This window comes from Lepidochelys kempii, chromosome 18, assembly GCF_965140265.1.
Source record: "Lepidochelys kempii isolate rLepKem1 chromosome 18, rLepKem1.hap2, whole genome shotgun sequence".
Lineage (NCBI taxonomy): Eukaryota > Metazoa > Chordata > Testudines > Cheloniidae > Lepidochelys > Lepidochelys kempii.
The window spans coordinates 23,823,729-23,841,110 of record NC_133273.1 but is presented as its reverse complement, the minus strand read 5'-3'; the positions used below and the strand labels follow the sequence as shown (position 1 = coordinate 23,841,110).

Below are 17,382 nucleotides of genomic sequence, written 5' to 3'. Positions count from 1 at the left end.
GACTGCATACATATGTTGGATGTCATATTGATGCAACAGTTTCTATGTTTAAACCACATCCATCAAAGAAATAGCCCCTTAAAAAAAGCAAACTGGCCTCTAACACCAAGGTTACTTTTTCTGAGCAAACTATTTTCATATCAATTGCATATAAGCTAACCACCAAACATCAAGGTATTTCACAGTATTAGTATTTCACAAGATAAAAAGATAATCATATAAAAAGGCATAATAAGTTCAGATATTTAAACTTGCCCTTTTTAGCAATTTTACTTTTTTTTTAACTTTTGCAGGTGTACTGCTAATAAATGTAACTGACAATCCTGGACACCAATATATAGGCTTAAAAAGTCCACTTGCTAAATCACCCAGGACAAGTAGGAAGCTTTCCAGGGTGCATACCATCAGGATCTCCAGAAACTAAGCTTTTATTTTTAAACAATTAGATCTGTAGTCCTTATGGTTGCGAAGATAATGTTCCAAACATGAACGAGTGTAACTGATCTAACAATGCCTTCTTAAGTCTGCAGACAAACTGTTCCAGTACCTCTGCTGCGGCTCCGTTTTCCTATGCTGTGGTAGAGCAAAAACTAACCAAACTTGGCCAGTTCACAGAATTTCTGTTAAGAATCTGGTGAATAATAATCAGATCTGTTTAATTAGGCTGCTTGCTTGGGAGGGTTATGAGCAGTAGCAGAGAAAAGTCAACACCACCGTTCACTGGAGGAGGCTTTGAGAGGGTGGGTAAAAGTATGGGTAAATACCGCAGCGAAAAAAACATAGTAGTAAGAGTATACATACACCCCCACCTCAGTAGCCATGAGTCTGGAAAAGGGCTAAAATAGAAGAGCCCCTCAAACTCTCATTTTCATACAAGTCTGGAGGTTCTGGAGTAGGAGGTGGTGCACTGAGTGGTTCATAGAATCATAGAATATCAGGGTTGGAAGGGACCTAAGGAGGTCATCTAGTCCAACCCCCTGCTCACAGCAGGACCAATCCCCAATTAAATCATCCCAGCCAGGGCTTTGTCAAGCCTGACCTTAAAAACTTCTAAGGTCAGGCTTGACAAAGCCTTGGCTGGGATGATTTAATTGGGAATTGGTTCAAAATTATCAGATACATACAAGCCAGATGGTGTCCCTGACCTGCTTTTGAAGGGGGGTGGCTTCTCATTTGGGTATTGTGCACAAACGCGTCTGCCCCAATCCCAATTTTTCTCATCAGTCTGCAGCTAGTATGTTTAGTCTTCTAGTTACTAGGTATCTTGCAAAACCCTATGGTGGCCAGGTCAGAGCTAAAGACACCAACAGGATATGATAGAAAAGTAATAAGATACAGAAATTTTGTGACGGGAGGTGGGGGGGAAGAATGGAGAGGGAAAATGTATTGGAGAAGGTATAGTACAATGTGGGATAGGGTAAAGAGAGAAAAGATGGGAGTGAAAGGCCAGAGAAGGAAGAAAGGAAACAGACAAGACAGTTTAGGACAAGACATGTCATGACCTATTTATGTGAAAGCCAAGAAAGGTAAGAAAGTACAACAAGCTATGTAACTACTAACGATTTGCCATATATATATATACACACACCCCCATTGGATCAATGCCACAGATATTCTTGAAGTAATTTAACAAAAACTTGGTGGCGTTCTACCAGATTTATACCTGTTCAAATACTACCTGGTGAATCTATCATTGGACCAATATTGTTAAAATTTGTTGAGCAATATATTCAAGTTTTTTTTTTGTTATTCAAATTTTACTTCACAGAAATTTGACACATTTTACAATTAAATGCAGTATGCAACAAACAACCAATTTATGTTTAAATTGCAAGGGGGTGATTTCTGGGGAGGCCTGGCAGCCCAGTACTTTTCTCCCTGGTTAGTATGCTTATCCCTCAGTTAGCGGTTGCCAGGTACTGTCCAGCAGATGTAATTTTTTTTACAGTGGCACGCCAGTTCTGATATAGTAAAGGCTAACGGTCTTTTTCTGTTTAAAGGAATAGTCTCCTAGTTCCCTCAACTCCACATGGTTTCTCAGATTGCCTTGAAATCTGGTGTGCCTCATGAGGGTGTGATGTAAATTAGTGATCCAAAATTTAGGTCATTTGAGTAAACATGTGCAGAGATATTGCCCCTTGAAATAAAACAGCTTTTATTAAGGTTGACAGATTACCATATATTTTTGCACATACACTTGGAGCTCAAATCAGGGCTCAGACTGGGCCCCAAAAGGTTTCAGTTGTTCAACATTTACTCCAGCTAGTCCACGGCACCCACTGTCTCTTTGGTGAAGCAGTAGTGGAAACGTTATTCATCCAATATTAAAGAACACTTTTCAAAAGTTATAATCACCTGTGACATCAAAAAGCATGGACTATTGTAGAATTTTCAGACAACTCAGGTAAGGTAAGTATTTTGACAATGGTTGTTTTAACAAAGGTTATTTTATTACTTACACTGTGCCAGAAATGTACTTGATGCTTTAAAGACATGTATCAAGATAAGGTCTCTGCCCTAAAAGAACACAATCTTAATAGACAAAAAATTTGGCAAATATTTACCATTTGTAAATAAATGTGCATCAAAGGAAAATGATTGCATAGATGTGTTTGGCATGTCTTAGGTTTGTGTTTTGTTTTTCCCAAGTAAGCTCACCCACTATACAAATGAATAATGACATTAAACTACTTTGATAATTTCAAATCAGTTCCAAAATAAGCCTTTTATTTTATTTTTTTTTTCCTGCTATTTTAAATCTTTCATAGTCTGGAATCCACACTGGTGGGTCACTGTGAGTTAAATGGAATTATACTGAAATGGAATGGTCTCAGAGAACAGACACGCTGGACAGCTGCTAACCCACAAATGAATGGCAAATCCTCACACCCTGACTGGCTAAAGGGATCTAATTTGCAAGTTACTTCTCAGGTAGAAAGTACACAAATCCTTGTGCTGTCTGGCTACTGTCCTCATAAGGACAGTACCATATACTGACAAAAATGCTACTTCTGTTTCTCAAGCCCTTGATCTGTTATCCCATTCAACCACTTCTTTCAAACATACTGCCCTAGAGGAAGGTTAAGCCACAAATATATAATAGAGAAGTCCTGTTTACAAAGAAGTTGCACTGGTTTAACTTCAATTGGTTTAAAAGTAAATTTAGTTGAAGCAAAGTACAGCAAATATATGTGTATACACTCATATCAATTTAACTTTCACCTGTAAATTATGGATATAAACTGATCCACGCACAAAGTTGCACCAGTGTAACTAAATAATTTATTTTAAAATCACACCTTTAGTTAAACCATTCCCTAACTTTAAATTAGTCTTGTGCCCCAATTGTCTGAAGTGTCCACCTCTTGTCTCATCTTCAGCTTGGATTTAAAACTCTGAGGCAGGGACCATCTTTTTATGATGTGTTTGCATAGGGCATATCACAACAGAATTCTGATCCATGATAGGGGCCCCAAGACACTACTGCAACACAAAATAACTATCGTCTATTCACAAAGCATTGGAATAATTGCATCTGGAATATTATTCTGTCTTCTGGGCACTCTTTACCAATAAAATAACTCACTAGAAGGAGAGTTCAGAGAAGAATGATAAAAACTATCAGGAAGATGGAAGGAATGACTTGTGAAGATTAAAAGAACTAAATATGTATATTTTACCTAAGTGACGATTGTAGAAGAGCCTACAAATAGCTAAAAGGTGTTAAAACCAAGGAGGAGGAGACACTGTTTTGGAAAGATATATAACTAGGAATAATGGGAACAGGATGAATTGTATAAATATACTTTAATATTCCAATAGTATGTACTTCTACTAAGCTGCTGTAGTACAAGTAATTATCCAAAGATCTCATAGCATTTACAGAAAATAAAGTCAGTCAGTCCTTACACTCTGGCAAGGAAGGGAAGCATTAACTTATTTTACAGATGAGGAAACTGAAGCGCACACAGGGTAAGAGCACTGGAAGATTTTTTTCAAAAATATTTGTAACCTTTTCTAAAACAATTATTTAAGAGTGTTAAGATGTTAAATAGTCTATAGTAATTGATTTTAACTATTTGGCACTTACTACCAACTTGAATAAAGAAAATGGGCTAATCAACTGCTCTTTTAGGGTTCCAGACAACAGAATATGCAAAACATGCTGCCAACATCTCAGTTAAATTGGTTTCATTTGGTTTTAAAAATTCATGGAAACATTTCTATTAATCTTAGGTTTTGCAAAACCTAATTTCTACAAAAAACAAAATGTGTTTTTTCCTTTTGTCACTCAGGAAAATCTGTTCTCATAACTCCAAGTTCTATACTGTAATCACTAGTCCATAATTCCTCTGAATAAACAGAGAGAGACTCCAGATTCAGCAATCTGAATGGAGAATCCATCAGGAGAGAAAGGTGTAGTTATCCATACAAGGACAAGAAGGTGAAAGGCATCAATTCCCCATAATAAATACAGTTTTGCTTTTGATCTTCCAATGCCACAGGTTTTCCCCAATAAACACTTAGCGTATGCATGCTGAGTTGGGAAAGGAGTGGTTTCTCAAGCAGCGCTTCAGGAACAGAACTGTAGGAGTATTTGCAATGAAGAGCACCATCTCAATAGGCATCACTAAATGTTTTAAATTTAGTGCTGATGTACAACAAGGAGGATGAAGGAAAGGAAAAGAAGGAGAAGAAAAAACAAAACGAGTGAGGCAGAGTTGTGAAAAAAAACAAAAAATAAAAGATGTTGAACAGAAGACACTCTTAATTTAAACAGTAAAACATTGAAAACAAAGGAGTGACTGAAATCACCTGTAGAAACAATATTTCACAATGTATTTTGTGACATCCAGGGCAATTTCTTGCAATATCTATGAAAAACCTTACTGAATTAAGTTCAAGTAGCTTTGGAGACCATTGTATAAAAAAATGGAAAGTTTATGTATCAAAGAATTGTATTTGACTTCCACAGGGGAGACATGACCAAGGTAAACACCGGGAAGTGTTATGAGCTTCAAAGGAACATCTGAAACAATGTGACACACAAGAATGTACTTATGGAATAAAGTGAAGAGAGGTTTCCTGGGACACCTCTAGGGGAGGAGTAAGCACAAAATATATCCTCCCCCTCTGGTTATGCAAGTCAGCCTTTTGAAGCTTTAGCCTGAGGAGCAGATCTTTGTCTGCTGATCACCTGTTCCATGAGGAAAAGATCAAAGGCCCAAACTGCATAAACAAAAGAATGCACAGTTCATGAGGGTTCTTCTGAACAGGTGTTATAAACCTGCAACCTCAAAAACAAAAAAAGCACTACATCCACCCCAGTTGGTGGGTTTGAAGGACTGAATCCTACCAGAGCCCTTGTTGGGTTTGGATGATCTCTGGTAAGCTTACTAGCAGGTGTGTAGGTTCTTTTATTGTTTTAATATGTTTTCTCGAATGCTTTCACCTTAAAGCTAAATGTCCTTGCTTAGAAAGAGCTGTGTGGTAACTTTTAACTGTGGGAAATGACGCAGTTTATATAGCCTCTGAAGAGAAGGCAAAGCAGGCCTGCTTATGGAGTCTGACTCTCTGGGAAATTCACAGTGTAGACGGGGAATTGTGCAGCCTGGAAAATCCCCAAGGAGGGAGAGAGATGAAGGTCTCCACCCAAGAGAGGTCAAGAATTTCAGAACTCAAAGAGATAATTTCAAAATAAAACTTTTTAACTACTATTGTTAAAATTTACATGTAGAAATAGTATAAAACCAAGGTCTGAGAAAAAACATTAATTTTTAGTGTATTTTACACATTTGAGAACACTTTGTAAATACAGTAAAGCCTCAGAGTTATGAACACCTCTAAACAAAACATTGTGGTTGTTCTTTCAAAAGTTTACAACTGAACATTGACTTAATACAGCTTTGAAACTGTACTATGCAGAAGAAAAATGCTGCTTTCCTTTTTTTTTTTTTTTTTAGTAATTTACATTTAACTGAGTACTGTATTTTATTTTTTTGGGGGTGGTGGGGTGTCTCTGCTGCTGCCCGACTGTGAACTTCTGGTTCCAAATGAAGTGGTGTGGTTGGCTAGTCAGTTCGTAATTCTGGCTTTCATAACCGTGAGGTTCTACTGTAATCTGTTTTTCTGGTACAATCAACAGATCTGTTTTCCCTATTGTTTGGGTGGTCTTTCATATGGGGGGGGTGGGGGGGACAACATAAAAAAAGATTACTGTAAAACCACAAACATTGGCTGGAGAACTCAAGGGCAGATGAAGAACCTGAAACTACTTTTAACTCCTTTTTTAAACAGACTAAATTTTAAGTTCATGTTATCCCTTAAAGCAAAATCTGATTAAACCTGCTCTATTCATAGTATCTCAAAAATCTAACTACAATATAAAATCATTCAACAAGAGCCATGAAGTGACTGGGAAGCACATACATTAAGTTAACGCTTCTCTAACACCTAGCAGGTCAAAAGGAAAATAGGAAAGCTTCAGTTATAAGAAGAACCTAGCAGGGTTTTTTTTTTAAATGCAATTCTCACTTACGAGACTAAGGCATACTAGCATCTATACTAGCATTTTTGTTAGAATAACTTACGTTGCTTAGGGGTGTGAAAAAACACACACCCCGAGTGACATAAGTTACACAGACAGAAGCACCTGTGTGGACAGCGCTTTGTCATCGGGACGCATTCTCCTGCTGACGTAGCCACCGCCGCTCGTTGGGGTGTGGTTTAATTATGTAAACTGGAGCGCTCTCTTCCATCAGCATAAAGTGGCTACATGAGCAATCTTACAGTGGCGCAGCTGCACGGAACAGCTGTAAGCTCTAGTGTAGACATGGCCTAACTTTAATATTGTATGGGGACTGTTCCTCTCACCCCATACTGAAATGCTAATTGTCTTCCATATTTTGGAAACAGTGGAGTGACTTCACTTCCTGGATTGTAAATCACATGGTTAATAAGCCTCTGAAAGGGAAGGATACAGAAGGAAGAAGAAAAGAAGTTCAGTTTCTAAATTAGAATTTTATCTGAATTTCAAATTAAGTATTAAACTGTAAACTAAAATTCAGATAAAACTCTACTTCAGAGCATCACAATCTAATTTTAAGTAAAGATGGCAATCTTGTGAATTAAGTGAAAATACACACGAAAGCCCATCAAAGTCAGCAGCCTAGCATTCATGAACAATTATACAATAAACTAGGTTTGTGTAAGAGGTAAAACGTGTCATACTTTCAAGGACAGGAGTGAACTAAGTATTTTGTAACCTAACATTACAGTGAACAAAATTTTATTTTGTTTTCACAATTTACAAAAAGCATCCACCACAGTCTTTAAACACAGAATAATACTCTGAAATTTTAACTAACCTATTGACCAGTATTAACACTGGAAGACTGACTAGTTACCACACTGGTTGCCATCCTCCCAATCCACCTGTGTGAGAGTCAAGAGACAAGCCTTACACCAAGCCCTAAAGCTCTAAGAGACCAGTTACAGTGGACTAGCAGCAAAACCAAGTTCCACAGCACAGCACCATGCACCGACGACACCCTGGCCTCCAGCCCACAATCATTAAATTAATTGTGGTAATCAACAGATCTTTCGGAAGAACAGATATTTATAATATTTTCATGACAACTGATTCAAAACCAGTTCTGTCCAGCAACCACAGTAATTGTTATCCATGATCCAATCTCACCACCACCAGGGCAGTCAGACTCATGTGTTCATCACCTCAAAGGGATTAACAAAGATTAAAAATAGGTATTTGAAATATATTTTTAATAATGTAATCACAATATGATCTTATATCCTGCAAAATTAACTTGGCCAGAAAACTAATGTTCAACATATTGAAAATAAACATATTCCAAAATATACTAGAACAATGAAAGATCAAGTGATGTTCTCCCCTTGGTTGTAAGTATCCAACTAGAATTCTGTATTTTTCTGAACAAACGTTCAGTTACTGTACAAAACTATTTGGCAGTAAATTACTTCAAAACTGTAAGACACTCACCTAAAAAAAAATTCCTTTACCACAATCATCTGTATCCACCTGTTAAAAACATTGCTGATTCTGATTGCCCCTATTTTTTTCCACTTTGATATAAATATTAGGTTGCATAGTAAATATTTCAAAAGCCAAAACCCTTTGACTGCTGCAGACATTCTCCTAAACATTCATTTAGCTGGCAGTAAGGGAAGCAACAGTATTCTAACAGTTACCTTGTCTAGCATAACAGCTCCATCACTATCATATTTACTGAGCCTGCCTGAATTAATAGCTATAAAATCAATAATCACCACCTTGATAATATAACTGAACTGGGACAAGGAGTAAGAATACTAGTTTAACAACAGGCCAGATAATTTTAACACATAGTCACTGTTCTACTGCATTTTGGATATGCCAATTTCCTCAACTATTCAGAAGAATAAAGCAAATACAAAGAAACATAACTGTTTTGCTGTCAGTTCTCTGTTCTTGTTTTTTTAAAAGTGAATTCAGTGCTGGTTGAAGATGCCATGTTAACGTTCTGGAGACTCAAGTCCTCTATTTAACAACAGGAGAGATACAGCACAGGGAGCAGTTGTAATATGTTATTTATTATTTGTATTACCAAAGCACCTAGTGAAATCTGATCACACCCTGCCAGTGTACTTCAATCCTGCCCCAGAAACAATACATGTATGAGTGAGAGGACTCTTCAGTTTCCAAGCCAAGGCAATCAGTGTCCTCTCTTTTACTAACAAGCGCATCCACGGTAATAGGTTTTGGAGATGTGGACAATCGTCCACTTCCAAAAGGCTATCAGATGATAACATTCTTTCACTACTAACCTGAGCTAATTGCACATCAGTGTCATTCTTACTAACAGTCTCAAGGGAACACTGAATGAGAAGAGGTCTGTAGAATGAATTGCCCTCTGATCTTCACAGGAGGGTCCCTTTCAAGTTAGCATGGTGTGGAGAAGCTTGTAATACTGATGCTGTACTAGTGCTGTGGTACAGAAATGGATTTCAGTCAGCAGGGCTGTCAACAGAGCTCATTTCAGACACAAGTAATTCAATATATATAATTAAAAATCATTTTAAAGGTTAAAGAAGGGAATAAGACTTGGGTTCTATACTCAGGCTACCAGCACCACTGTTCTAATACTTGTCTTCATACAACTGTGTTTTTAAATGGCTGACATTTAAACTTTTGAAAGGCAGAGTTTAAATTTCAGGCATTTAAAAAATGAACATTTCATACCTGCATGACATGCATCTGAAGAAGTGGGTATTCACCCACGAAAGCTTATGCTCCAATGTCTGTTAGTCTATAAGGTGCCACAGGACTCTTTGCCGCTTTTATAGATCCAGATTAACTCGGCTACCCCTCTGATACTTGATTTCATACGTTGACTCCTTAAAAATGTAGTACAGAAGTAGGTCAACTCACTGAACTACAAATGTACAGTTGCTGTTAGAAGTACACAAAGAAATTGTTGACTAGCTGAGAATCATCTGGGTTTCTGCAATGGACTTCTCAGTCCAACTTAAATTAGATTACTCAGATATAGGAGTTAATTAGATATACTCAGATATAAGAGTTAACCAACATAATGTAGACGAAAGTAAGGCATTCATTTTCAACATCAAAATCGAAAAGGTCAAATATGGGACATGACAGAGGGTATTTACAATAGCTCTTATGCAGTAGTAAGTTACAAGAATGAGTGACCTTGTGTGTCATTCATCTCAACAGAAGAGATTTTAACAGCCTATAAGAAATTAAAGAAAATACCTGTATTAAACTTAACAAAAAGTCACACACTAGACAGACAAGATGAAAACCCAATTCATTCCAGCAGCTTTAAGGTTAATGACTATTAACCGATATGAAATCACTAAACCTATTACCTACTCTCAATACTAAAACCAGGGTATGTGGGAAAAATGTTACTACACACCCACACAAAATCTTGAAGGGAAAGGGACAAATTAATTGAAGGTTACTAAACAGAAAATTCTAATATTAAAGTCAAGATATAAAGTCCGATTTTCCTCTCATTTACACCAGTTTTATATTGTTTAGATTTTATTATTTCAGTGGACTTAATCATCTACACCAATGTAAGTGAGAAAAAAATAAAGCCCAGTCTATTCTAGATCACAACACACCCGACAGAAGTAATGAATTCAGGAGAATCAAAAAGGATTAATGAAAGATTAAGCTGACAACATACGCCTATTCATTTTACGTATTATGTAATTTAATATTTATGTTGCAGTAGTGTATTGAGGCTCCATTGTGCCAGGTACTGCACACACAAATAGCAAAAAGATAGCAATCCAAGCTACAGTAGCATACAAGGAAAAAATATTCCAGAAGACGCACATTAAGTTAGCTAAAATTTACTGAAAGAGATAAAGACAACTTTCCTCAGGGAAAAGGGAGCACTGAGGAGTCAGTCGTGATGAAGTGAAGAGTATTTACCACTGTCTCCTCAAGGTAGGCTTGAACACAAAGCATATACTTTGTCCATAGCCTTAAATTAGCAGGGTTTATGAAATTATTTTAATATTTATTATCAGGTATTAAGTTAAAGTTAGATACAGTAAATGTAATGTTTTATATTACACTTTGGAAGAAAGCTGTAACCTGTTATTTCCTGTAATGGTAAATCAACTAACTATTTTTCTCTTCCCTCCCTTCCAAAATGGAGGCCCCTACATGGATTACCATTCATTGTTCTATCACAGAAGAACAGTTGTATATCTGTACAGCTCCTAGCACAATCAGCCCTAACCTTCTTGATGCCTTTGGCTCCTACAATATTAAACAATAAATTATACCGCATGCTGCTTTAGCACCACAATTTGTTTTCCTTTTCTGGGCACTGTGGATCAGTTACATTACAAGTTGGTGTCAAATATGTTGTGAAACTATGATTTTGACAAACCTATACAATGAAAAAAAACCAGGAAAATACTGCTCACATGAATTTACTTTGAGCTGTATCTTTAAGGCGTTTTTATGTAAGGGGTTCACATTCTACACCTAACATAACAATGGCCATACTGGGTCAGACCAAGGGTCCATCTAGCCCAGTATCCTGTCTTCCGACAGTGGCCAATGCCAGGTGCTTCAGATGGAATGAACAGAACAGGCAAACATCAAATGATCCATCCCCTATTGCCTGAAGCTAGGAATGGGCAAACAGAAGCTAGAGACACCATCCCTGCCCATCCTGACTGATAGCCATTGATGGGCCTATCCACCATGAATTTATCTCAAAACACAGCATCAACTTCACAAAGCCTGTTCACAGCTTGACCCCAACTTCCAACTTGTATAGTAATTTCAAATGTTGAGAAATACACCAGAAAATCACTTTTGATTTAGAACTCAAATCCTGGCAATCACATATGCATATGTAAATCACAGTAGTGGGAAGCGTATTCCACCATTCAAAAGTAATAAATGGTTATTTTTCCAAAATGTAAAAGCAGCATGTTAAACTCATGAATTTTTCCAATAAACATTTTTAAAAGATCTTATTAAGTTAAAATGCAAATACACCACTTTTATCTGTAAATCTAAAGTGTTTCAAAAAAGGTTATCTAGCATTTCTACTACAAATATCTTAGACAGTACATCACTACCCCCTTGTGGATATGCAATAAAAAAAAATCCTTATCTTGGATCTTCTGTTTTTCAACAATGTATTATATAGAACAACTTTGAGCTAAAGAGTTGTACGCTTTAACTCTTTCCTTCGTGTTTTTTTTCTAAAGTAATTTCAAAAAGCAACTAAGTATGAAATTAACTACCATTTTATGTTATCCACATAACTTTCAATCTCTTCTGGAGTATTCAATAGCAAAATTAAGTTGTCTTTGCCTAAATCTACAACCTAAAAAAGGCAAAAAATACAGAAATACTGTATTATTGAACCCTTTTTTATTTTCTCTCAATATATGATTTCTTATTTCCATCATCACCTGAAAACTATTTCAGGGGGTATAACTGTCATGTCTCTCCCTATGCCCAATATATTTCCCCTCCTACTCTATGGATTCACACTCTTTGCCCACTTCTTTTCATCACCCCCTATTGGCTTGCTCTAATAATAAAACAACAGAAGCTCTAAACCTGACAGGACAGACAATCCTTCCAAAGGGCTGGAACTCTGACAGCACACCTTTTCATTAGCGCCTTTCACAAAATAGTTGAACTGTTCCAATACCTAAAAAATTAAATTATCTATTTGGCATCCCCAAAAAACATGTTATTTATCTTTCCTAATTAACCAAAAGAGTGACATATATATTTGATTTTTATGTATTGACTTTACCATCGTTTAAACAGTGCTGGGGAAAAGTGTGTAGCCTACTCCTCAGGGTGTGTAGTCAGCATGCTCTCCTCTCACCCCGGGGCTTTACTCAGTAAAGGGCTTTGCATGCAACTCATTATGCGAGTTATTGGAGGAGAATGTGCATTTTTGTTTAGTTGCTTGTGCTGGAAAGGAGAGTGCACATGCCAATCTCCTGCTATGGAGTGAGCTGTACTAAGAACACATTAAAAGTTTTGAAACTCATGTGCATATGTATACGTAAGTAATAACATATAGAGAGTAATAACTGTATTTAGTACAGAAAACATATTCACCCTCTCGGCACTCATATACTCAATTTTAGTTGCAGTACTTATGGTGACAAGAGGGGCTGCAAGTGGTGGTGGCCCTTCCCCCTAGGGGTGGAGTACAATGTGTGTGGGGAGAATGTGCATGCTCTGCCGTAAGGGGAGATGCACCACTTTTCACATGGGAGGGTCCTCCTACAATTGCTCTTTCCATGCCACTGGGTAATCTTCATCATCCAGTGAGAAAAGTGTATGATCTGCTGACTCCTCCCCACGGGCTATGCCACCTAGGGACAGCATCTGCCTTCTACATCCCATGAGCAGCACACACCCAGCCCTTGCCATGAGGTGGGCACAATTATTGCTATGCATATTATGATCCTCCAGATGTCCCAACTGGGATCAGGGCCACATTATGAGAAGCAAAGCACAAACAGACAGTTGTCCCTGCTCTGAAGAACTTGTAACTCATGACAGCAGTATACATGTCTTGATCCATCCCCATATGGTGAACAGCTTTTTTGTCAAAATGGGTGCACATGCCATGACCATTTCTTTACATGGGCAAATTGTAATTGGCCTGCCCTCCACATTGTGGAGAACTGACCACGTTATACTTGGCCATCTCCTTGAGGGCCAAAATGCTACACCTTGCCTATAGAGGAGTGCAGTGGGTGTGCACCTACAATGTCAGTTGGTGGGATTGGAAGGAAGGTTCCAAATGCCATACTGTAGCATTCCCATCAGCGGATACTACCAACCACAAGCATGCTCAGATTATTCAGTATTTATATTCGAGTAGCAGCTTAATTAGGGCCCCACTGTGACCAGCACTGAAAAAGAGAAAAAAAAACAGTTCCCACCCCAAGGAGCATAATAAAAGGTAAAACAACACAAGATGCAACACACAAGATGGCAAGGAGCAAGGAAAAGATGAAGAGGAAAATTGCAACAACAAAACGCAATAATATAAGCCAGTTATGTGCATGAATAGGTAGACGTGAATTGGTTAATTTTAATAAATAGTTAAAACATAAATAAGTTGCTCCCCCAAACAGGAGGGTGTGCATATGCATAACCTGCCCTTTGCCACAGGTGCGTGTACACAAAAGCATGCCCTCTATTTGCCCCAAATGGAAGGCACATGTATGCCCAGCCCTTCCCACGTACAGGGGGTATGTACATGTGCACATTCTCTTTCACACCCGAAACAGGAGCTGTCTGCCCTATCCTCCCCTTCCTACATGGGCCTCATATATATTGCCCATCATCTTCTCACAAGGGGGTGGGAGCAAATGTTGCCCCGCACTCCCCCGACTGTGGGGCTCAGGATGCCCAGCTCTTCCCCCATGGTGGTGGAGCCTGCATCCCACGCCTTTTCACATGGTGAAGTGAGGAAGTTCATTCTGTATGGCCATCCCCTCCCTCATAGTGAAGTGGTACACATGCCCTGACCAGGGTTGGTGGACACATGCTTTCCCTACCCTCTGAGGAGAGATACTTGGGAATGTACATTATTATTGTTTATTAGACAAAGGTTTCCCCCATGGTAGGGGAAGGGGGGGGTGAGGATGCAGCTGGGTATCCGCAGCCCACCCTCATCTGCATCGTGAGGAAGTGGAGGATTGAGGACCCACGTCCTGCCCTTGCCCTTCCCCCCCATGGCGGAAGGGAAGGGGTGCTCGCAGCCTGCCCTCCCCCCCATGGTGGTCCCCTATGATCACCCTCCCCCCCATGGATGCCCCCCACCCCATGGCGCGGGAGGGGAGTGGGCGGACGGGGAGCCCTGGACAGCCCTCACCACCTCACAAGACGGGGTAAGTGGGGGACAGGGTGCCTGTGGCCGGCCCCCCCCATGGCGCAGAAGAATGGGAGAGGAGGAGAGTGGGGGAGAGAAGGAATGGGGGACGGGGTGCCCATGGCCAGCCCTCCCATGGGGAGGAGTGGGGGAGGGGAAAGTGGGGTATGAGGAGCCCGTGGCTGGCCCCCCCCATGGTACGGGGGGGAGGGAAGAAGTAGGGGACAGGGTGTCTGTGGCCGGCCCCCCTACAGGGCGGGGGGGGGAGGTGGAGACGGGGAGCCGTGGCTGGGAGCCGTGGCTGGGCCCCCCCCAACGGGGAGGAGAGAAGAGAAGGGCGGGGTGCCCGTGGCCGGCCCCCCCCCACGGTGCGGGGGGGGGGAAAGCGGGGGACGGGGTGCCCGTGGCCAGCCCCCCCCACGGTGCGGGAGGGGGGGAGAAGTGGGGGACGGGGTGCCCGTGGCCGGCCGCCCCCCACGGTGCGGGAGGGGGGGGAGAAAAGTGGGGGACGGGGTGCCCGTGGCCGGCCCCCCCCACGGTGCGGGAGGGGGGGGAGAAGCGGGGGACGGGGTGCCCGTGGCCGGCCCCCCCCACGGTGCGGGAGGGGGGGAGAAGCGGGGGACGGGGTGCCGTGGCCGGGCCCCCCCACGGGAGAAGGGGGGGGAGAAGCGGGGGACGGGGTGCCGTGGCCGGGCCCCCCCACGGGGAGAAGGGGGGGGAGAAGCGGGGGACGGGGTGCCGTGGCCGGGCCCCCCCACGGGGAGAAGGGGGGGGAGAAGCGGGGGACGGGGTGCCGTGGCCGGGCCCCCCCACGGGGAGAAGGGGGGGGAGAAGCGGGGGACGGGGTGCCGTGGCCGGGCCCCCCCACGGGGAGAAGGGGGGGGAGAAGCGGGGGACGGGGTGCCGTGCCGGGCCCCCCCACGGGGAGAAGGGGGGGAGAAGCGGGGGACGGGGTGCCGTGGCCGGGCCCCCCCACGGGAGAAGGGGGGAGAAGCGGGGGACGGGGTGCCGTGGCCGGGCCCCCCCACGGGGAGAAGGGGGGGAGAAGCGGGGGACGGGGTGCCGTGGCCGGGCCCCCCCACGGGGAGAAGGGGGGGAGAAGCGGGGGACGGGGTGCCGTGGCCGGGCCCCCCACGGGGAGAAGAAGCGGGGGACGGGGTGCCCGTGGCCGGCCCCCCCACGGGGAGAAGAAGCGGGGGACGGGGTGCCGGCCACGGGGAGAAGGGGGGTACGGGGTGCCGTGGCCGGCCCCCCCACGGTGCGGGATGGGGGAGAAGCGGGGGACGGGGGGCCGTGGCCGGCCCCCCCACGAGGAGGAGAAGCGGGGGACGGGGTGCCCGTGGCCGGCCCCCCCACGGGGAGGAGAAGCGGGGGACGGGGGGGCCGTGGCCGGCCCCCCCACGGGGAGAAGGGGGGGGAGAAGCGGGGGACGGGGGGGCCGTGGCCGGCCCCCCCACGGGGAGAAGGGGGGGGAGAAGCGGGGGACGGGGGGGCCGTGGCCGGCCCCCCCACGGGGAGAAGGGGGGGAGAAGCGGGGGACGGGGGGCCGTGGCCGGCCCCCCCACGGGGAGAAGGGGGGGGAGAAGCGGGGGACGGGGGGCCGTGGCCGGCCTCCCCACGGGGAGAAGGGGGGGGAGAAGCGGGGGACGGGGGCCGTGGCCGGCCTCCCCACGGTGCGGGGGGAGGAGAAGCGGGGGACGGGGGGCCGGCCCCCCCACGGGGGGGAGGAGAAGCGGGGGACGGGGGGCCGGCCCCCCCACGGGGGGGAGGAGAAGCGGGGGACGGGGGGCCGGCCCCCCCACGGGGGGGAGGAGAAGCGGGGGACGGGGGGCCGGCCCCCCCACGGGGGGGAGGAGAAGCGGGGGACGGGGGGCCGTGGCCGGCCTCCCCACGGTGCGGGGGGAGGAGAAGCGGGGGACGGGGGGCCGTGGCCGGCCTCCCCACGGTGCGGGGGGAGGAGAAGCGGGGGACGGGGGGCCGGCCTCCCACGGTGCGGGGGGAGGAGAAGCGGGGGACGGGGGGCCGGCCCCCCCACGGGGGGGAGGAGAAGCGGGGGACGGGGGGCCCCCCCCACGGGGGGGAGGAGAAGCGGGGGGACGGGGGGCCGGCCCCCCCCACGGGGGGGAGGAGAAGCGGGGGACGGGGGGCCGGCCCCCCCACGGGGAGAGGGGGGTGCCCTGCCCCCCCCCGGCGCAGGGGAGGTCCGAGGGCCGGCCGGGTCCCGCGGTGGGAAGGTGGGGGATGGGTGCTCCCTGCCCAATGGCGGAGGCGGGGGAGGTGGCGCCCTTCCCTCAGCAGCGGCCCGAGAGGGGGGTGTCCCCGCGGCCCGCTCCCCGCTCGGCGGACGCCGGTACCCTGCCCCGCCCCGCGGGGGCGCCCGTCGCGCCCGGGCCGGGCCGCGCCCCCCTCCGCCCGGCACAGCGAAACTTTCTGGCGCGGGGCTGCGCGGCCCGGCCCGGCCCGCGGCGTCGGGCGCCTGCCCCGCGGCTGCGCCCCGCTCCCCGGCCGGGCTGAGGGGCCGGGCCCGGCCCCGCCGCGCTCTCACCTTCCGGCTTGTTTTCGGCAGCCATTTCCTCTCCGCGCGCCACATCCTCCTCCGCCTCCTCGCGACCGGGATCCAGGCGCGCGCCGCCGCCGCCTCCTCCCGCTGCCGCTGCCGCCGCCGCCGGGCCGGCCACACCGCGCGCACCGCACCCACCCCGGGCCGCCCATTGGGGGAGCCGCCGAACTGACACTTCCTGCGGCCAATCACTGACAACACGGGGCGGGACATGTCGAGAGAAGGGAGCCGACTGACAGCCCGCATAACCAATCAGTGAGGAGAAGCGCTGCACTGACACATTCTACAGCCACTCACCAGTCACAGGGAGGATCTGAAAGGGAAAGAAGGTCATTAGCTGACAGTTCCCATAACCAATCAGACAGTGGAATCGTTTCACTGACAACTCTA

General features: G+C 45.4%; 1 protein-coding gene across 18 annotated transcripts in view; it reads right to left on the bottom strand.

The window, feature by feature from the left end:
• CAMTA1 (calmodulin binding transcription activator 1) overlaps positions 1–17,182 on the bottom strand; it is a 953,213-nt gene extending 936,031 nt beyond the window's left edge. For all 18 annotated transcript variants that reach the window (XM_073316814.1, XM_073316813.1, XM_073316817.1 and 15 more), the window contains exon 1: positions 16,978–17,182. In XM_073316814.1, coding sequence (XP_073172915.1) covers positions 16,978–17,002 — 25 coding nt within the window. In that variant the 5' untranslated portion in view covers positions 17,003–17,182. The remainder of the gene's footprint in view (positions 1–16,977) is intronic.
• Positions 17,183–17,382: the final 200 nt, after the last annotated feature.